General features: G+C 32.5%; 1 protein-coding gene across 1 annotated transcript in view; it reads left to right on the top strand.

Moving 5' to 3' along the window:
* shot (dystonin-like protein short stop) overlaps nt 1-22,760 on the top strand; it is a 1,026,404-nt gene that overhangs the window by 717,138 nt on the left and 286,506 nt on the right. The window contains exon 20 of the mRNA XM_089596194.1: nt 11,938-14,828. Within this exon, the coding sequence (XP_089452320.1) occupies nt 11,938-14,828 (2,891 nt within the window). The remainder of the gene's footprint in view (nt 1-11,937; nt 14,829-22,760) is intronic.

Below are 22,760 nucleotides of genomic sequence, written 5' to 3'. Positions count from 1 at the left end.
ACGTATGCATACATACACATGTGAATAAACTCGTTAGCGGACATTATGCACTAGTAACATATTTATTTATATTATTTATGGTAAATAAATCCAGACGTCATTTTTTTTATTTTGACATGTATTATTTTTTATCAACACCCAACCGTAGGCAAAAACAGGTATTTTCGTTTCAAAATCGTAAAACTTGTGGACAGAAAAAAACTGATAATTTTTTTTTTTTTTCGTACATAGTAAACTTAAGATTGGATATACATGTAGAAATTATTAAACATATAGAAAAATTATAAGAGAGTATGACATACTTTGTTCTAAACTACTAAATAAAAATTAACAAAAATTGACGTATAAGTTATTTTCTTAGATGCAAACATAAATCCTAGTGCTAACCACTGTAAAATCAAAATTAATATTTTTTGACTAGTTTTGAACCTCAAAATTAAGTAATAACGGGTTTTTTTTCTTCTTAAATCATAAAGCTCGTGAACTCAAAAAGTTAACTGTTTCAACGTTTTAAGTGACCTTATGAAGAATTTAAAAAAAATCACGGAAGTAGAATTTGAAATATGCTACTTCGTTCCATAAATAATTGTTAATCATCCTAATAAAAATTGATGTATAAATAGTTTTTCTATGATGCAAACATAAATTTCAGTACGAACCATTGTAGAATGAAAATTTATGTTTTTTGACTGTTTTATAATGATAGTGCCTGAGGGAGTAGGACACTTTAATTAAACACTCTATTACAAAAGTAGATATGTATTAAAAAACAGTTAAACACATAGAGTAACTGGTATGTAAGAATATTAGAATTTACTCTAATTTATCGATGAATTATTATTAAATGTAAGTTATTAAATTCATCGACATTTCCCGTCCAATGCGATATTTCCAAGGCAACTCGACCTTTTTAGTTAAAACTACCGTTTGTAGAAAATTGTTATACGTAGCAATTAAAAAAAGTGCCACCTTGACCAGGACTTATACCTGGAACTCTTTTCTTACCAGGGAAGTGCATTACCAAGTTAGCCATCGAGGTCTCGGTGACTCCTTTTCTAAATCACTACATTTTATACCTTTTCGTCCGAATTTGAAAAATTTTATAAAGTAAATTTTAATATTCTTACATACCATGTGAGCAAGGCGTTGGACTGAAAAATAGCCGAAAAAGTATAAAATGTAGCGATTGAGAAGAGAAGTCTTCGAGACCTCGATGGCAAAATTGGAAACACACTTTCCCGATAAAAAAAGAGTTCCAGGTTCAGGTCCTGGTTGAGGTGGCATTTTTTTTTAATTTCTACGTATTACAATTTTTTACTAACAGTAGTCTTAACTAAAAAAGTCGAGTTGCCTCAGCAATATCGTATTAGATGGGAAATGTTGATATATTTAATTACTCGCATTTAATACTTACCCATCAATAAGTTAAAGTAAACTCTAATATTCTTACATACCATATGAGCAAGGCGTTGGACTGAAAAATCTTCGAAAAAGTATAAAATGTAGCGATTGAGAAGAGGAGTCGCCAAGACCTCGATGGTGAAATTGGACACGCACTTTTCTGGTAAGAAAAGAGTTCCAGGTTCAAGTCTTGGTGGAGGTAGCCCTTTTTTCAATTGCTACGTATGACAACTTTCTACAAACGGTAGTTTTAACTGAAAAAGTCGAGTTGCCTTGCCATATCGTATTAGATGGGAAATGTCGATAAATTTAATTACTCGCATTTGAATACAGTAACTACTTGTGGGTGTATGTGTGTGCGTGTGCACAGGGGTGTATAAGAAATCGCGACCATGGTAGACGCACGTTGGCTAACGAGATCCGCTGCTCTTTCCAGAAAAAGTCACCTGTCACCGGTACTCACAATCGCTGTAGGTACGGTCTTTCCATACGCTTGAGGGGGATGTGATGTATACATACGAAAGACAGTAGGTGTCATTATAGGCAGCTCTTAAAGACGATGGTCGTTGGAGTTGGCCCTGGCTTAATTTTCTGACTGGTGGATGCTCTGCTTCTTACACAGTTCGTGGCTTCTTATTTAAAGCCTGGCAGACGAGTCAAGCACACTCCTAAGATACTGACTCTTCTAGTAAGGAACACAACAAAAAAGAAAACCACTGAGTCGTTTTGCCAATGTACAGAAAATACTGGAACGAGCCCAGTTGCAGAAAAATTAAAAAAAAAACTGATGAATGCATTGTGTAAATGTATCCCATTGTAACACAGAAGTTAAATACCGAGGTGTTTATCGTTACCTCCTGGACGCTACTTAAGGAGGCCAGCAGTTATCAAAAAATCACGTGAAGTAGACCTAATTATTTGAGATAAAGCTTTGATAAGCCATAAGAAAGGTTTTACAATTGTCACCAAAGCCGTTGTAATCGCTAACCCCGAAAACTGCTCAACCGATCTGGCTGAAATTTTGCATACTGATTCTTGACACTTTCTCGATGGTTTTCGTATAGTTTGTTTCTTAGAAAATTAGTAACAAAGCAATAAATAAGCTCAAAGTTTTGCAAAAATACGCTAGCTTTTCACTTTATTTCAGTAGGACCCGCTAGGTGGCGTAGAAGTAAAGTTTAAGCTACCTGCAATAAAAGTAAGTGGGTCTGGTTATAATATCTCAGAGCGAATTTCAGTATACCATAGTTGTTTACGGCAGTGTATCAATAATAAAGCTGTAAGTTGTGCAGGTGGGTGTCCTTTGTGCCAACAATATCCTTCTCCACTAGAGAAGTGACTTACGTCGAATTTCATCCCAAACCATCAATATTAATAACTGCCACAAAAAGAAGGCATTCTAAATGCCGATGTCTCTGGCGTAATACCAGAAGACTTCAGCCATATCACAGTCTACTCTAACACTTACGAGTTTTGCGTCCGTTCTTCAAACTGACCTGGTGCTACCAGAGCAAATTTGCTACAGCAGCAACCCAGAGAAAAAAACCTGGAGGAGTTTGTGCATTTTTATTAACTGGGAATTTTATCAGTCTCCCCCTCATGAGTTTGTCCTAACATCATACTCACAAAGAAGGTATTCTCCAGGCCCACATCCCCGGCGAACAGTGAACGGTTGGTTATCTGTGGAACGACCCGAAGACGATGTTTTCTTTGGCCAGTGGCGTACCTCCCTGCAGCATAGTCTCCGTATGGATAGACTCTGGGGGTAGAAGTCAAGCTACCCATAGCTGGCTCTCTTTCATCAAGAATATGAATAATAATGAGGAATGACTGGAAGTACTACCATTGGCCATTTCAGGGTCACTATAAGTATTAACGTTCCCTAATGAACCATCTACCTCATCGGTTCTTTTCAGGGCCATCTAACGTTAAACTACCTTGTCAACAAATACTTTTTTATTACTATTTCCGGCAACGATTTGTCGACTAAAAGACTATATAAAACCGGCCACTATTTAACCACGTCAGTCATTCATTGGCAGACGTTACGAGTAGAGTGGTTCGTTGCGCAGCTAGGAACCCCAGCCAGTGACAACCCTACATTACCTCCTCGACTCTAAGCATTCAATCAGTAATTACCAATTCTTTTCAAGATCTGCGTTGGGTAAACTTAGCAGTAAAGCTATAAAAGGAAAATAAACTGAAGCAAACGGGACAGTGTCCAACAGTTAAATATTACGAACCAATTTCCCTACCTAAGATCACCAAAATGACTTAGCTTTGCAAAAAAAAGTGCTTAAGACACCAACGTCTTCGAAGTAACACCTGGAAACATTGGCTAAGAGCCCTACAACTAGCTCTAACGCTTTAGACTATGTAGTTTTCCTCCTGATTAGTCTGGTACTACAACAGCAAGCTGGAGAAGATTACCCTGAGGTATCTAGGCAGTCATGTTTTCCCAACTTCTGTGACTTATTTTTTGAGATGTATGTGCATTTTCAACTATCTGACTTCAATTAAAACTCAAACAACGTTACATTATTACTCTTCTGTTTATCTTATGTATGTTAAAATGCATATAAAAGGTAAATACATTTGTATATCTACGTAATACTTCTGTCTGATACAATTTATTGAGAATTTTTAAATTGTTCCATACCCTTTTTACATATGCGTATAAGTTCCATAGTTAGGCACGTATAAATGGCACAACTTTATGTGCGCGCTCGCATCGCTTTTTTCGCTGTCTGTGCATGTTGTTTTGTCCCTTCCTTTCCACCAAGCACGCCTATATGGCCAGAAGCACTGCACCGCCTTTAGCTGTGGCCGAATCCTTACGTGTTTAGTGTTTGGTACACTTTTTATAAATGTTATGAGTTAAATAGTATCAATTAAAAAAAAGTCTGATAAGGAGATCATTTTTGTTCAATTCATTTATTTTTCATGCAGTTACACTGTCATAATAACAGTTATAAGGAAAATAATTCGTCATTATAATGTGATATTTCATAGTTTTTTATTGATTATTTCTATCTTATCATATCTAAATAAAAATACATTACAAATGATATAATAGTTCAATATTTTACGTATAAAATGATTTAAAAAAACGTTCTGTGGATGTATGTAAAGGTAAAAAATCGTTAGATAAATCAGTACGTAGGAGACAATAAGCGTCCATGCTCTCTCGTCTTTCAGCTGTTTCTCTAGCTCTAGAGAGTTCAGATCGATCAGAAGACGTTACATATTATGAAACAGAAGCATTCGTAAACGAAAACGTTATTTTCTATGTTTAATTTTTTTTTGCTTCTTTTTTAATTACTGCTGTTCAGACATCGATGATTTTCACTCAGTATATCTGTTTTTTCGAGGAGTTTTTTTTCTTATATTGTCTCTGTCACCTGTATGAGTAAAGTATAGGCTTTTAGTAGGCACGTGCTGGCCCATGGCTGTCTTGTTCAGAGTTAAAAGAGGAAGGTTTTATAGACAAAAAATTAACACCTTGTTAACATAACAAGACCTGGCTTTTATTTACCAGCTTGGTTATAATGCTTCTCGCTTGAAGCTGTACAGTTGTGCTTGCAATGATGGTTGAGACTTGTCTGGCGCGACGGCGCAGCTTGCCGATGCAAGCGCCAAGAGACGCAGGAGCTGTAAGTGTGGAGAGAGGGGACGCCTTTTTTCTAGTCTAACCGGACAGAGTCTCCATTCCTGTACCCATTGTAATTCATAATTTAAAGTGTTAGATCCTAAAAATGAGATAATAAGTCTGAAAAAATTCTTAATTTTTTTGTAATTATCTTTTTTTTTTTTTTTTTTACGAAGTATTGTTTTTTATTACGCCTCTAAAACTCACGTTTATGAGATAAAATAAAAGTATTAAACATAAAGTTTATAAATGGAAATAAAAAAAGAATATTAAAAATAAAATTTCTAAATGTAAAAATTTTTCTATGAATGTTTCAGTGTAACTTTGATTTTATGTGTAATGATCAGAAATTTATTAAAAAATAAGTAATAATATTAAAATTGTCAATTAAAATGCAGAATCAAATAGCTTACGAGAAAGGTTTAGGAGTAATCCATTTATTTTAAAGAGATGATAAAACTGATTTCGACGAATTTGGAGCCATCAGCTCATGTCAGTAACAAACTGAAACGTATAAGCAAGAATTTATTCTGTCTTTTGCACTCACATGGTGTTATAGATAGTTCTGTAAGTGTAAGGTTTCATACATACGCAGCCTTACAATTTATAATAACCGACACAGGCTAGCGGTGTAAGATATAAATTTAAAACGTTAACACGCTGTGGTCCATCCATTTTTGTTATTTCTTGTACATTATTTATATTATAACATAATTTTTGCTTGGGTTGTAATTTTGCAGCGGTTTCAACGTAAATAAAAATTGTGCAGTTTACGAATAAAGTCAAGGCATGCGTACCTTGCCATCCTTTAATAATCAATTGCTATTCAAAGAAAAAAAAAAAAAAAAAAAAAAAAACAGAAAATAATAAATTACAGAAAGATGTATATGACCTTTTAAAATGCTGGAATAAAAATGGATATCTTAAACATCACTACAAAAACATACAGTTGTCACAAACCTATACACAGATAGCTAAAGCATATGGACTCCCTTAAATGCGTTAACCAAACATACCATTACCCCCAATCATTTCAACAATAAACTCAAAACGATTCTAAAAATGTAGTATCATTGCTCACAAATGTCTCCTGAAAAGCAGTGATAAAGAGTTTAGAAAGACGATTACCAATATTAATTAATAAATGCACAATTCTATTTATCGACTTATTACAGCTGATTAATTTCATATTTGATAATATTTTTTTTTCTTTCGATGGTAATTTTTATAAACAGACATCAGGTACACCAATGGGCTCACCACTTTCCCCTTTTTTTGCTAAGTAGTAATGCATGATCTCATTACCGATTGTTTAATACAATGAGAAGATGATTTTGATTGTTCTTTATTCTTTTTTAAAATTTGTGTTGATGATTTAATAATGTGCATAAAAACAGATATGGTTCCTACAATATTAAAAATATTTAATTGTTACGACAGTAATATACAATTCAAGTTTGAAATAGAACACATCAACAAAACAAACTTTTTAGACCTAACACTTATCAAGCAAGATAAAAAATCATCACAGATTGGTATAGACAACCATCATCTAGCAGTAGAAGTATTAATTTGCATGCTACCCATTTAGTAAAGACCAAGATTAATATTGTATACAATTTGATAGATAGAGCAATCACTTTTGTACATCCAACTTTTCACTCAAAAAACATCACTACTGTGAAAAACGTTCTATGTGAGAATGACTATTTCATGCTGTTTATTAACAAGTACATTAGAAAACGCTTTTCTTGCATAAAACAAAAAAATATAGTTTAGATACCATATATTCTGCCTCAAAAAATCTCAGTTTACGAATTTATAAGTAAAAAAATAAAAAAAGGTAGTTTTTTACCTATACCGTTTCATGATAAATTTTTTCATAAATGTAGGTCTTTTTAAAAAAAATTCAATGTAAGTTTAGTACCACTAGCAAACAACAGTCTCTCTAACATAGTAACCATGGGAAAGATGAATTCAAAAAAATAGATAAGTGTGCAGTCGTGTATCGTTTTAAATGTTATAATTGTAAGGCAGAGTATGTTGGAGCGATGAAAAGACAGTTGAAAATTTGCATCAATGAACATGAAAAAACCCACAATCAAGATTCTGTTGTATTCACTTATGCGACTAACTCAGGACATAGCTTATATTTCGATAATGTTTATATTCTAGACGTGGAAAATAATAGAAAAAAGCGCCTGATTTCAGAAATTCTCTTCATTTTTAATACCGGGAATACATTGAATCAAAAAGAAGACACAGAGAGCCTTAGCTATATTTATAAACAAGCGTTCAAACATAAATCGACCGATTGATAAGGAATTTACTCACCGTTGTACACATTGTCATATACACCTACTGTTGTCCCAGTTTAAATCTGACTTGTGATGAAGCATGTTACCCTCTTCACTTATTACTAGTATATAAGTTTTGCTCATCTTAGGTAATTTTAATTTAAACATCATATTATTTGTTGAATGTTTTTTGTCGATCGTATGTATACATTATTACCGTACTATAAATATAAATTTATGTTTTTTAAGTGTATGTGTTGATAGGAAAGCTTTGCTACTTTTATATTGATTGTGTTTTGATTTTTTTCAATAAAGTTCGATGAGGGCAGTGCATCAGCTGCCGAAACGTCGTACAACATTATTGTGTGTTTTTCAATTGTTGCCCCTAAAGATTAAAATTATCTAAAATTAAAACTGTGGAGGACAAAATAAAGAACAACAGCTAAAAAAAAATGTTTTAAATGAGTCATGCTCTGACTTACTACTAATAAGAATTTACAACAATTTTGAGTTGAATGTTATCTGAAGTACACTCAACGTAGTTCTGAAATGATAATATTTTGAATATGTTTTTATTGTAGATTCGTATTTTATTCAGACTTTTTATACTTATTAGATACAATTTAATTTTTAATGACAAGAGACATTCTTTAACCAGATATTTTTGAACTTAAGTGTTTTTAAAATGTTGTTAATAACTGGGTTTATGAATAATAATTTAAAACTTGCTTTCTGTCAAAATTTATTTTTATTTCAAGTAAGACTGACAGCTGTTTCAGCTATTACGCCATTACCAAAGGTTCGACGTACACTAAATATGTAAGCAATATAATTCATAATGTATACATATAAAATTGATAAGGTGAATATTTATAAATTATTTCGGTAGAAGTGTAGCTTAGGACTCCCTATAAGAAGTAGCTTTAGAATCCTTAGTGTTTCCAACATAACATACTGCGATAAATTCAAAATTACTAACGCGGGGAATTTAAATTCAAATAACTAAATAAAGAGAAACTCTACCTGTGAAATGATGTTTGAATCATTTTCATAGTTTTAAAAAGATCTGATTATAAAAATATTCAAAAGCCAGAACACTGAGGACTTAAGTATTAGTAGGTGTGTAAACGGTAGCAACATCTTCTAAAAATACACTAAACATATATAGGACTGCTGCTCTCAATCGATGGTACATCAAAACTGCTAAATAAGAATCAAAATGATTCTTACTTCTATTAGCTGTTAGAAACATCCGTTTAACAGCAGTCCACACACCTTTGACAGTATTGGTATAAATAATAACACAGTATAAAAATTGGTTATTGGAGCATGACTTTATTTACACAACTAACTTTTATATTAGTTGTGTAAATAAAGTCATGCTCCAATAACTAATTTTTATACTGTGTTATTATTGATTTTTGACTGTGGAGCAAGTGTTTGGAAGTTTCATCTTTGATATTAGTATTAGTATAAGTTTCAGTGTTTCCGTCTTTAAATGTTACTGAGGGATTAAAAGTCAGATGCTGATAGCCTTGCTTACTTGAACAATCACAAGTTTTTCAGTAGTTGCTCACAATTGATGTATCAGGTTACACATATTGTTTTATAAGGGACAATAGAGTAACACCTGACCTATCAGTAATACTAAAAAGAAAACATTTACTGCTGCCTCTCTCAATACCACCAGTAACCCACTGTCCTTCACCGTGCTCGCCTCGATTGTACTTTCGTTTGCCAAATTTAAATTCGTCAATCTAAACAATTTTTCCGACACCTCCAATTTGTTCTCCAGCACTGAGATTAAAGACAATTTCAACATAAATTTCTCTACAAAGATTACATCAATCAATGCATGTTTTATTAAAAATCTCATGCTCTCTCATTACATGGTGTTAAAAAAACTGATATGCTCACATACACGATATTTAAACGATTTTGTGCAAAGATAAATCTGAACCGTTAAACCAAGAGTTTTTAAGCAACGACTTCAAGATTTCTCATTTGTAGCACTTCTATACGTACTTATCTGTCAGGTGAGGTTTTTCAACCCAGTACATCTCATTGCTACACTGAGAACAAATTGCAGTTTTTGCTAAGAATCTATGACTGTAAAACTCTTGAATGGCACAAAGGTGTCAGTGTCATCTCTTTAACAAATAGTTCACGTAATAGAATCGATTTAATCAAAAAAATAAGATTTGGCAGATACAAAGACCATTAACACAAACGCTAGCACAACAAAATAACAATGAATAGCAAATCAAAACTTAAAAGCTTGACAGCGCCAGGGATTAATATGAACAGTAGTATACGAGCCTATACAGCAGCCCATGCTATTCGTATGCGTTTTGCATTGTGCGCTGTGTGCTGTTTGCTGTGAGTTATAGCAATCTTGCTGTGTAGACTCTAAACCTGCTAATAAGAGAGCGATTAAAATTTTGAATTCTTACACAGTAGACAATAATAGCTTTTCCGCTTGCTTCGCTTGCTTGAGAGCAGTATAAAAAATTAACAAACCTTATCAAGTACTGGTACAAAAATTACTGACCGCATATTTATACTTGAATTTTTTGCATTAGTAACTTTGAATTTCCCGCGCCATGTTATAATGTTGACACTGCGGTTTCTGAAGCTAACTTCTCAAAAGGAGTCGTAAAGTACACATTTGCCATTACTTCTAGCAAATGTAAGATGAAGAATGTTAATTTAAGAAACGTCTTATTAAATACATTTACTCAAAGCATTATCTATTATCAGTGAAAAATGAAAATTGAGTTGCTCGTTAGTTATGAATTATTTTGTCTCTGTGCTTTTACAATCTCTATTGTTTCTAATAAATTTAACTGTAGGCTTTTGGGTTCATTATATAACAATTTAATATTGTTTAAATGTGAGAAATGTGCATGTGAGCTACAATGTTCACTGGAACCAGTCAAGCCCTTGTTATTGTAAATTTATTTAACATGTTCATCAATAAGTGTAGACAAGGTGCGCCCCGGTTATCCACAATCCAAGCATTTAGTTCAATATACTCCAGTTTCCACTGAAATGAAAGATTTTTCTTTATTATTAACTAAAATGGTTTTGTTATTGTGTTTATTGACTAAAGTTAAACTTATTTTGTGTCTTGTTAATTATCAAGTGTTCTTACGTTCGTACTTTTCCTCCTAAAACATTAATTAAAAAACGCGTCGCAAATGCCTAAACTATAAAGCCACTAAATAAATAAGGTAAAAAAAAAAATAAAGAAAAAAACGTTTATGTATTTCTTACTTTTTTGAAATATTGAGGGCTGTGGTATAGTAAAGTCCATGCGTACCGATTGTTATAAAATACAACCCACTTACCTATGTAGAGCGTTTCTAGATGCTTACATACATTTAAACATGCTCCGGCTTTCATCCTTCCGTGTCCTGCTCTACGCTTTCCTTTTGTTGCTGAGAACCGGATGGACACTTTTTGCGTTGAATGAGCTGGTTTTACTCTCCACTATATTTCCAATGCGTAGTAATGAAAGTTTTAATCTAAAGTTAAATAAAGCACAATTAAATTCTTAGAAATGCTACTCTTATGTTAAAACATTAATGGTATGATAAATCAACACTGCTCACTTGACAAAAAAAGATGTGGAAATGTCCATTGACATACAAACGGTTGACTGCTAATTGCAAACAGGGGCCCCCTGCCACTGAAGTTCTTCTGAAAAAAAAAACTTGAGGGTAGGTCCGTATTTCTGCGTGAGCTTAACAGCCTTTATTTGGAATGAACAGTTTACATTTTTTAAAAGAAGCTTTAATATTTTTTCCAGCTTCCTTCGCATAACATTTTTTTTCGAGTATTCCCGAGAAATGTTGTCGATTTTCAAATCTGATAAGATTTAGTTGACCATATTTATTGCCTACTTAACAATGAATACGTAAGTTTTTAAGGCTTATTAAAATAATAATGCAAAACTTATGAACAAGAGATTATTCTGCTAGCGTTATTTGTTTATAAGAAGAGGGGTTGGTGCGCGGTACCCTTAGGAGTTATAGCCCCACTGGTATATATATTTATAATTAAATTTATTTGATTTTTTAAGACCCCTCTCAAAAAATTCCATTATCTACCTTAACCAATTATGTAACAAATGAAAACTCTTCAGTTACGTGAAAATTAATCGTCTAAAGTAGTATTGTAACGTTTCAAAGTCAACCTAATGATGTTTTTGTAGCAACATAAATTGATACAGTTAGCGCAGCTTCTTTTTGTGTTACTCAATACGAATATAAATTTTAAATATTTTTAATGCATCATTATATTTAACATATTTAAGCTTACTTAACTTTGTTATTAGGTTTTAAACCTGCCTCAAGCATTTTAAAATTGTGTGTCTCTTTTATATTTTAGTAAGCTTTTTAAAACGTTATTTCAACGTTACTTACAGTTAGAAACACTAGTATAAGTTATTCAAAATAATATCTCTGCATGAATGAATAATGCATAAGTTTTTTATCGATAACTTATTAAAATGCACATCTAGTATACTTTGATATTGAATGATGTAGTTGTACTTTGAATAAAGCTTGTATATATTCTTGCTTTTAGCTGAACGAGCGCGATCGTAAACTAGATGTTGGGTTGCTACAATCTGGAAAATTCCAAGAAGCTCTTGATGGATTAGAAAAATGGTTGTCTGATACTGAAGAAATGGTAGCTAATCAAAAGCCTCCTTCTTCCGATTACAAGGTTGTAAAAGCGCAGCTACAAGAGCAAAAATTCTTGAGCAAGATGCTTAACGACCGACAAAACTCTATGTCATCACTTTACAAAATGAGTCAAGAAGTAGCTAAAGATGCAGAGCTTAAAGAACGAATGGTCATTGAAAAGCAGCTCACTAATTTGATGAGTCGGTATGAGTTGCTTAATTCTGCTGCAGTTGAACGCTTACAAGGTCTTGAATATGCTATGAAAGCTGCTTGTGAATTTGAAAAGAAGCTCAGCCCTTTGGTAAGTTGGTTGGAGTACGCTGAGCGCAAGATCCGTGATATGAAGTTGATACCAACGGATGAAGAAAAAATACAACATTGCTTAACAGAGCATGAAAAATTACATGAAGAAATCATCACTTATAAGTCCGAATTTAGTAAATTGACGGAGTTAGCAGGTAATCTCATGACCTTTATTGGTGAAGAAGAAGCTACAGCTCTCGCCAACATGTTACAAGAAGTAGTGGACCGATATACTACACTTGTTGTACATTCACAAGCATTAAATCAATTACTTGAGCAATCTCGAAAAACGTTGCGTCATCTTGTCCTCAGCTATCAAGATATTCAAACTTGGATGGAGCAAATAGATAGTCAGCTCAGCAAAAATCAAGTACTTTCATGGCAAACTGAGCGGCTACAGGAACAAATCAGAGAACTTACACACATTTCAGATGAAATAAATAATCATCAAATTAATCTTGACGCCACTACCGAATCTGGTCTTGAGCTTATTTGCCATATTTCAGCAGATGAAGCCTTACAGCTTAAAGAGAAACTTGATTGTTTACAGCGCCGGCAGTCAGATTTAGCCATTCGTGGTAGTGACTTGTTAAAACGTGCTCAAGAAATCCTACCAGTTGCATGTCAATTTCAAGAAAATCGAACACATCTGCTTGATTGGATGCAAGATGCTGAAACTACACTTCATTCTGCTGAAGTGCGCGAAGAGGAAGTCTTAAAACTTGAACTTGAGCTCATGGAGCAACGGGGTCTACTAGAGCGCATAAATATATTTGCTGGGCAGTTGGGGAAAACTACAAGTGGGGGGATCAGTAGTATTAGTATTGGCAGTAAAGTAATGAAAAATACTGGAACTGCTGGGGTAGAGAGTAACGTAGTAGGGCTAGAAGCTTTAGTAAGTCGTGACAACCGGCGTTTTGATACCGTTACGGAACAAATTCAGCGACGAGCTGAGCGAATTCAGCTTGGTAAACAGCGATCTCTAGAGCTTATTTGTGATATTGATGAGTCACTTGAGTGGTTTCGTGAAGCAGACTCGCAGTTACGTGAGGCTGAACCTCCTACTAGCGAACCAGAGGTTGTGCGGGTTCAATTGCGGGAACATCGTGCTTTAAACGAGGATATATCTGGACAACGTGCTAGATTAAGAGACTTACTATTGAACGCTCGTCGATTGATGCGTGAACACGGCTCTCAGCCAGCTGACGAAGTTATCATGCTACGTGGACGTGTTGAAGAATTGCGTGAAATGGCTGAGACTGTAGCAACACTTTCAGCTGAGCGGCTTACTGCTCTTGAGCAGGCTTTTCCCCTTGCTGAACATCTACGTGATAGCCATGTTAGCTTGTGTACGTGGCTTGATGAGACTGAGCAGCAAGTTACTACATTACCCATGCCTGCTCTTCGACCTGAACTAATTTCTCTTCAACAGGACCGCAACGCTATGCTTCTGCAAAGTATTGCGGAACACCGACCACTAATTGACAAGCTCACGAAGACTGGTGAGGCTCTGGCACGTCTTTGCAATGCTGAGGAGGCAGCAAAAATCCAAGAACTTTTAGAAGCTATAACTACTCGATATTTTGCTCTGCGGACTGAATTACGCTCTCGCCAACAACTTCTTGAGCAAGCTCTTCAAGAATCTTCGGAATTTTCCGATAAACTAGAAGGAATGCTACGTGCTCTTGCGGATACAGCTGAGCAATTACAAGATTCGGAGCCTGTTAGTGCTCATCCAGTTCGTCTACGTGATCAAATAGAAGAAAATGCTGTTTTGGTTGAAGAACTTGCCCAGCGTGCTGAAGTATTATCTACAGTGCGTCGTGCAGCAGCTGATGTCATGAGTAAAGCTGCAAACCGCTCAGATCCTGCGGCTATGGATATTAGCCGAAAACTTGAACGTCTTGATAAACTTTGGACAGAGCTGCAGTCTGCAACACGTGATCGCACACATAGTCTTGATGAGGCCCTTACTGTAGCTGAACGATTTTGGTCTGAACTTAGTAGTGTTATTGGAGTGCTCACTGAAATGCAGGATACCCTTTCTGCCCAAGCTCCTCCTGCTGCTCAGCCAGTTGCAATTGAACAGCAACAAATGGTACTACATGAATTACGACAAGAGATGGATCAAGCAAAACCTGAAGTCGAACAAGTACGTCAGTCTGGACAAGAGCTAATGAGTCTGTGTGGAGAGCCAGATAAACCTGAGGTTCGTAAGCACATAGAAGATTTGGATCAGGTATGGGACAGTGTGACTGCTTTGTACGTTAGACGTGAAGAAAATTTAATTGATGCAATGGAAAAAGCCATGGAATTTCATGGTACGTTATCTGAGCTCACAGACTTTTTAACAGATGCCGAGGAACGTTTTACAAATCTGGGTCTACTTGGTAGCGATATTGATGATGTTAAAAGACAAATCACTGAGTTAACAAACTTCAAAAGCGATGTAGATCCTCAAATAGTAAAAGTCGAAGCTCTTAACAGGTAATTACTTATTGTTTATAGTTATCGGCAGTTGTTTACATTCATTAATTCTTATGCCTATCTTTTAATATACTAGCAATATTTTTTTTGGGTGTATCATAATGTCAGTTTAAAATTTTTCACACGTAATAGCATTAAAAAATATCTCAGGGCATGAGGTAAAAGCCTCGACTTTAGACCGCTTTTAAGAACTAAAGTAGCAGATCAATTATTTTACGGTCTGATTTTTATATTATGGTGCATAATTTAATTGTTTCGTGTAGTTTACTTGTTTATTGATACAACAAAATACAATCAGATTGATAATAACTATTTATTTTACGTCAAAATCTTATTTTCAAATAGCGATAAGATTGATCTAGTAGTGGACCTATGGTGTTTTAGTGGCAGGTGTAGTGAACCATTGGAGGACCAGAAGTGAGCCAATCTTAGACAATAGTAATATTCTCATTTTCATTAAACTAATTTAGAGCTCTGATAAAATAAAATAGACAAAATTTAAAGTAATAGGACGAAAATAAGTAAGTTATGCAATTGTTAGTTCAATAAGTACTCTTAACTTTCGTCAATATTTATAAATCTATAATATTTCTTGCTTTATTTTAAAATAATATTGAGTTTGATTTAATTCTAAATTTTTAATGGTCAGTTCAATTTTCTTACGTTCCTTCTCCAAAAAGTCAAATTCTTTAAGCGGTATTATTTTATTTTCTTGATCTAATATACTTTTTAGATACTTGTTAATTTCTTTATTTTTCTGAATAATAGTTTTTTTTTCGAGCAAAAAAATTTTATAATCTAAAATTTTTTGTCACACTGCTCTCTTTTTTACGAATTCTTTTATTTTTTCGATTTCTTCTTTGTTTAGTTGAACTTAATGTTTTTTCAATTTTTTTTTGTTCCCTTTGGTTTGTAAGAATTTTTATACATCGTCAACTACTGTAACAACAACTTTATGACTTTCTCTTTTTTTTATGAGATGATGGCACTGGCTAAACCGATTGCAAATGTGGAGATATTTCCGAACTGTTCAAAGTTATGACTGAAAAAGATAAGTAATAAAATGTAATAAGTTGATTGTATGCAGCACTTACTGCATGCATTAAATAATTTATTAGATTTGTACCAAGATGTGTATTTGTTGATAAGTTGATTGGATCTGTGACTGTTAATGAAGTCGACTAGACTGGTGAGTCCATTGCACTCGATGTTGCAGGACACACTGACGAGGGGGAGCTAGCTAAAACTGCGACAGAGCCTGAAGATACGATCGCTTGTCTTAAAGATGTAGCAGTCAAGGCCAAGTTGGAGTTGTACGATGAGCTGATTGAATTTAACGTCGCAGGACTTATCGATGGGTGCCAAGGAGTCGAACCTAGGACAGAGCATGAGAATGCGGTTGTTGTTCTTGGATATGTGGAAGTTAAGCCCGAGTTAAAGTTATACGACGAACTGGGTGGGTTCATCATCGCAGGGCTTATTGACAAAGAATATTTACTGTGTACCTGCGCTTAATTTGGATAATTTTTTTCTTTGCATTTTTTTGCTCTTCTTCGACTTTGACTTTGCTTGGCTCTTCTTTCCGTTTAACTGTGACGACTTGTCGCAAGCATTTAATTAAAAATTTTTTAGACGTTTTTTACTTATAATTTATCAAAGAATGTGTTTGATTTTATTTTCGACTTAATTTTCATTTTCTAATAAAAGTAATTCTGCTCCAGATACACTGACGCAAAAATAAAAAAACAAAATGTATAGTTTTGTGTGACAATATTTTTTATGGTAGTTATCACTGTTGTATTAAAATAAATATCTGAAGCTTTAGATCAATTAGTATTTAATGCGTAATGTCTTATTTTACAGAAAAAAATAAGGATACTGTAAAATAGCTTGAAAAGAAGAATTGAAGTATATTTTCTGTTTATTTGTTAAAACGTTTCAAAGGACTCCATCTTGTTTATGTAAAGAGGCAAAAATAGCATTCAACAGTTCTAAAAGATTAAAGTAGTTAAGTAAGATTCTCCGTAATCTAAAGTGTTATGACAATTTTCGTAATATGACATAGTGTTAGGCTTGATTCAAGAAACCCCTTTCTTAATTTTATGAATGAATAAAAATAGATAAAAAATTTTAGAAGTTTGCAGCTGTACTTAAGTATAGAAATATACATTTTTTAGTATGATATCCAAGAAAATTATGTAATATTACTATTAACACGAAAAAAAATAAGCTCGGTCAAAAGTTTTAGGGTTGATTGCTCCCTATATTTAGAACTACTAATTTGTGAGATTTTTAATAAACATTGCAGCGTTAAAGTTGCGAAAAGAGAATTTTCTTGTGATTTTTTTTCTTTTTCTTGGACCCTGAAGACTTCTCAAACATGGTTAAGTACAAGTCTGAACGAACTGATTATACATTATTAACATAAACACTACTTGCTTTTACAACTATTTAACTTTCCTGCTAACTTCTCCGTGTTTTTTTATTGTATTCTGTAACCAACACTTTTATACAAGATTGTAAAGTTAAAACTACCAGTTTTATTTGATTTTTATAATTTTTTAGTACACTGTACTTTTATCAGACAAATAATTAATAGCAATCAAACATAAATTACTACAAAATTCTTGCTTATAAAGTGTATGCAGTTTACAGTGTGGCACATGCAACAAGGTGTGTGATTGGCAAGAATTTTGTAATAATTGATATGCAAACGATTGCTTTAAGCGAATCGTTTTATAAAGGTTTAAGTGCACTGAACGAGCTGTGAAAAATAAAAGAAAAATTTATAAAAATCAAACGAAGTCTTTAACGTTACAATCTTATAGTGTATTTAAACTGCGTACACTCTTAGTTCACTTTTAATTTTCGAAACTGAAGTTTTAATATATAAAAAAATAATATGGAAATCAAATGAAATTCATAGCTTCATTTTTATGATCTAAAGTATTTCATAGATTTTTATCAAATTAAAAAGAAGACAATTAAATACCCAACACTCTTACATTTATCTCTTAACGTTAGGAAATTTAACTGTCTTTAAAGGTAACTATTGCAAGTACAACCACGTTAAAAAAGTTATCATAAGATAGTTAACAAATTTTTTTAGATGTTTGCTGGGGAGAGAGGATTTTTTAATTTTTTGACCTTTTTTTGAAAAAGTTAACCACTGATTATCTTAAAAAATTTTGCACAAATAAAGGGACTCAACACTCACAACGTCCTAACATTAAAAGTTTTTATGTAAAATATAATTCGAGTTACATGTATAAAAAAAATGACCATACAATAGGGATTTATTGGGTTTTGACTATTGACAGGAAAATAGCTTGATTAACTAAAGCTTATTGAAACTTATTCGATTCGTACTTTAGGTGCGAAATTTACAGACTAGATCTCTCTTTTTCGTCAGATGCTTTTTTTTTTTTACAAACGCAAAAAATAGTTTTCGACGTTTTATTTATTATTTTCGTGACAGTTAAACTGATCTCGTAGTTACTTAGCAATAAGATATATTGTACGTTGCATTTTAACTTAGATTACAAAAAATGAATTAGTTTCAGGTAGAAGTTTCATTTTTAATATCCTTTTTCTATTTTGAAATTCAGCGTACTAGATCACAGCCCAAAACTAAAATTGCTTAACTATGCCATAGATCTAACTTGACCTCAAAATGATAACCTCGTCATTTTTTTGCTTATCATAAAATTTAAATTATGCATCTCAAAAAGCTTTTCATCCCATATGAGGCGAAATCTGTTTGAAAATTTTTTTTTTAGTTCTCGTGAAGCCTTTCCTCTGGATTACTACTAGCTACTAGAATGACCTGAGTTCTTTTTGAAAGTACTTGATATGCAAATCATAAAGATGTATCAGTATTTTTTAAATTTACAGCAACTTTATGTTGCTTAAAACTGCTGACCACTTTAAAGTACATAACCCTACACTCTATGTTCTTCATATCGTTTGAAAAGTCAAAAGTAATTCCTCTAAAACTTACAGGATATAATGGAGTGACCGACAACCTACCTACATTACGATCGACTAAAATAATGCACCCTGTTTGGCTTTTTGTAGCTTAAAAGATATTTTCTTTGGTTTAAGTAAAACATGTTGTATGATTGTTCAGATATTTAATATCAATAACATGGTTCTGCTGAAATTTTTTTTTTATTCACTCTAAATAAAGTCGTGTTTAAAATAGTGAATGTAAACAATAACTTTCAATTTCGGAAACTACATCGCTTGAGATACAAGCATGCAATGCTTTAAAAGTAGACTTCTGATATGAGTATTTGATGAAATCTTTCTTTTTCTATCGCATGTGCTTTTCTTAGCAGTCCGTCATTCACTGAGCTCCTGGTATAAAATAACTCTTTTATTTCGAATTTCCATCTCGTCTTTTTTTTAATTATCTCACCTGTGCCAATAGTACATTAATTTTTCCAAACGACTTGGTTACTTCCCTCTTGAGTATTAGTTACAAGGTGCAGCGATTGTTTCAAACCTACTTTGGTTGCTTTAAAATATAATGAAATGATAGGTGTGTTTGATTACCATCGGTTGTTTGCTTATTGTTCGCTTGTTGTTCGGTACTTTGAAGATTGTAAATAAGTGGGCTTCCAAATATTGGTCAATTATTCAAAGAGAATATTTAAACTTTTATCAAAATGCTTACGTGGAGCTGTTATGAACTAGTTTATTTAAAGGTTTTAACAAACTTTATTATAAATGAATTCTATCAAAAAATATGGCCCAAATTCAACTTAAACGTTGCTTTTCAATTTTTGGCAAAATTTAATAAAATACTTCTGTTTCCATTAAAAGATCGAGCCTCATATACTTTGTTTTTTACGAAAAGCAAATGCAAAAAAGCGTCAAAAAGTAATATTGTAGTTTATTAATATTTATCAGCGTTACAGAAATTCATACCATTTACAATATTGACACTGAGTTTGTATTATGCTTGTACTTAGTGACAATTTTAAGGTTATATTATGTAGCCATCGAATAATATCGTTATTTTTCACTAATAAAAGTTTTATGAGTATTGTTGTTGTGATTTTTCATGTAATACGTCTTCCACAGATAAACATTTATGCTTGTAAGTTTCTGCTTAATCATTAGAAAAACATTAGAAGGCCACAAAGTAAAAATCTCAATCTGATATAAATCTCTACTAATGTAAAAAACAGCATACATAAAAATAAGACTTAGTGCAATAACCTGAACTAAATTAGGCTAAAACTGGTAAATAAACAAGCATATAACTGCTGCATGTAAGCACTATGGCATAAGTTTGAAAAACTTTGCTCCATATAACTAAGAAATATATGACGGTCTACTTATCTCAATACCCAGATTACATCCAAAATTATTTTGTATTTAAAAAGAATTCAAAGAAATCAGTTACAAGTTAATACATACAAAGAAGTTCAATAACAATTCATTATAAGTTTTTCAATTTTAATAGTATTCCTAATGAATTCTTTTTCAAGTACTGAAAGAATTTATTAAGAATTCATTATGTGTTCGCAAAGTAATTAGGTTATGTCCACTAAAAAGACTTCCTAAAGTGTTGTTAAAGAGTTCTTTGACTTGAGCAGCGTTGCCAAATTGCAGCTAACAAATAATTTCTACATTTGAAACCCAGCATGGGACATACAAACTAAAAATCAACAATTAATGGATAAAAGCATGGTGAGGATAAGCCCAGATACGTACCATTTTACTTAAAAAGTATATAATTTAATTAAGAAATTTAGCAAAGTCCATCGGCGTATTAAATTTCTTAACTGTCAGCATACAAATTTAAATTAGTTCAGAATAATCGTCTAAGTTATTCTTTTCGAAGTTAGCAGTCAAAGCTTCGGCCGCATGAACACTTTTGTTTAGTTCTAACTAGCATTTGGAATGTTTTGCATATTTAGTTTTTTGAAATTAAAATTAATTCCAATGCTTCTTTGTAACAACTCTTTCTTTCATTTATGGTAAACTTTCAGGGTTTGACTGTTTCTCGTATGATAACTCAGAAAAACAATTTCTAAATAAAATATTTATTACTAATTCATTAAGTGAATATTAATACCCCATGAATAATTACACATAATGTAATATGAGATAAATTATTGAAAATTAAATTAAAATATTAGATAGACATGCATAAGTATAAAAGTTTGCATTACTAATTTTATAAATAAGTTTGATTGCAAAGATCGTGGGTTCAATTCCCCGTGGATAAATTTTTTTTAAATTTAATTCTTTTTATCATGGTATTTCTAATCACGAAAAACGAACTTCAACTTTCACTTTCAACATAACGCACTGCTATGTTACGACTTACGTTTAAGAAATATTAGAGTGCTCGTAGCGCAGCAAATATTTGCTTTCGGTCCTAGAAATTGTGGGATTGATTTCATAAGAATTTTTATTTCTAGTTTCTTTTATGTACACTCCATACACTTTCACTGCATGTAATTTGTAGTGAAAAAAATTTATATGTAATTTGAAAACATAATTTATTGGAATAAATAATAACTATTTGTCTCCAAATAGCATTAAACCATCTCATTGCATGAAAATAACAAAGAGAGTCTGATTATGAATAATGCCAATAAATTTATCACTTTTAAATAATATTGAATTCTGTTTAAAAATAAAACAATAAGTTATAAATAACCTTGAAATATTAATAAATCATTTAACTCTCCGAAGGAATAATTTTTAATACCAAAAATTGCATATCTATTTTCAAGCTTTGCAATAATTCACGATTATTCACCGTTTGTAACATGTAAATATTAAACTCATAGATTTAACATATTATTTAAAATAAAAAATAAGTTTTTTTTTATAAATATAAATAAAAATTTATTCTCACACAGGGCTTTTATTGTTGCTGAAATTTTAAGTGCATGTACTTTAAATATTATTAAACTAATGAATTAAAAGTAATTCCTTTTAACCTTGAGGAACTGAAACAACGCCAAATACCGTAAAACAAGCTAAACAACAAATAAACAAGCAGCTAGAGCATTTTAATAATAAACTCAATACTAAACCGTCTTTTATGAAAATATTTTAACATTTTATCATAAAAGAAGTAACGAATTATTATTTATTATAATTGTAAGTGAAGAAAAAAGCGAGCAATGCTTAGCTTAACAGGTTTTCTTATTTTGTATGATAATTAAACTAATTCTTGAGCTAGCAAGCGCAGGTGGTAACTAACTAAACTGTTTTTTAAATTTGTGCTGTAAGTGAATCAATTCTTACACAAGTAGGTAAAAGCTATATTTATCTCAACTGGTTTTTAGTTTTGTAGAATGATTTAATCAATTAGTAGTCAAGTAAGCACCAGTAATAAGTTGTACAATTTTGTTTACCATAATTAAATCAATGTTCAGGCAACAAAGGTGAAAAGAACTGTTCCGTACTTTTATATGATGATTGAAATTATTTTTAGGCAAACAAGTGCCATAGATAAGTAGCTCAACCATTTTACTCTTGTACGATAAACTGAATTAAATCTCAGTGAGCATCTGTGGTGAGAATCAGACTGGAAGTTCTTGGGCGTACAAGTGCTTGTGGTAAGGAACTAAATGGTTTATTAAGTTCTGTATGGTAATAAAATCAGTTTATAGGCAAGTCATTGCCTGTGATAATTAGCCTAACTGTTACGTGTGTTTAAAAAGTAATTATATTTATTTTGAGGCTAGTAAACGTTAGCAATAAGTATTCAAACTGTTCTTCATTTTTGTATTATAATAGACTACATTATTAGGCGAATAGCAAGCAATGATGAGTAGCCAAACTGTTTTTTACTTTTGAATAAAAATTAAATTGATTCTTGGGTAAGCAAGCGTCAGCGATATTTTAGCCTTACTGCTTTTTTATATTAAATTATTAAATTGATACGTGAGCGAGCTAGCA

Source organism: Copidosoma floridanum, unplaced genomic scaffold (assembly GCF_036245765.1).
Source record: "Copidosoma floridanum isolate Cflo_tuat_1 unplaced genomic scaffold, Cflo_Japanese_pri ptg000030l, whole genome shotgun sequence".
NCBI lineage: Eukaryota > Metazoa > Arthropoda > Insecta > Hymenoptera > Encyrtidae > Copidosoma > Copidosoma floridanum.
Note: the sequence above shows the minus strand (reverse complement) of the source record. Positions and strands in the feature narration are given on the sequence as shown.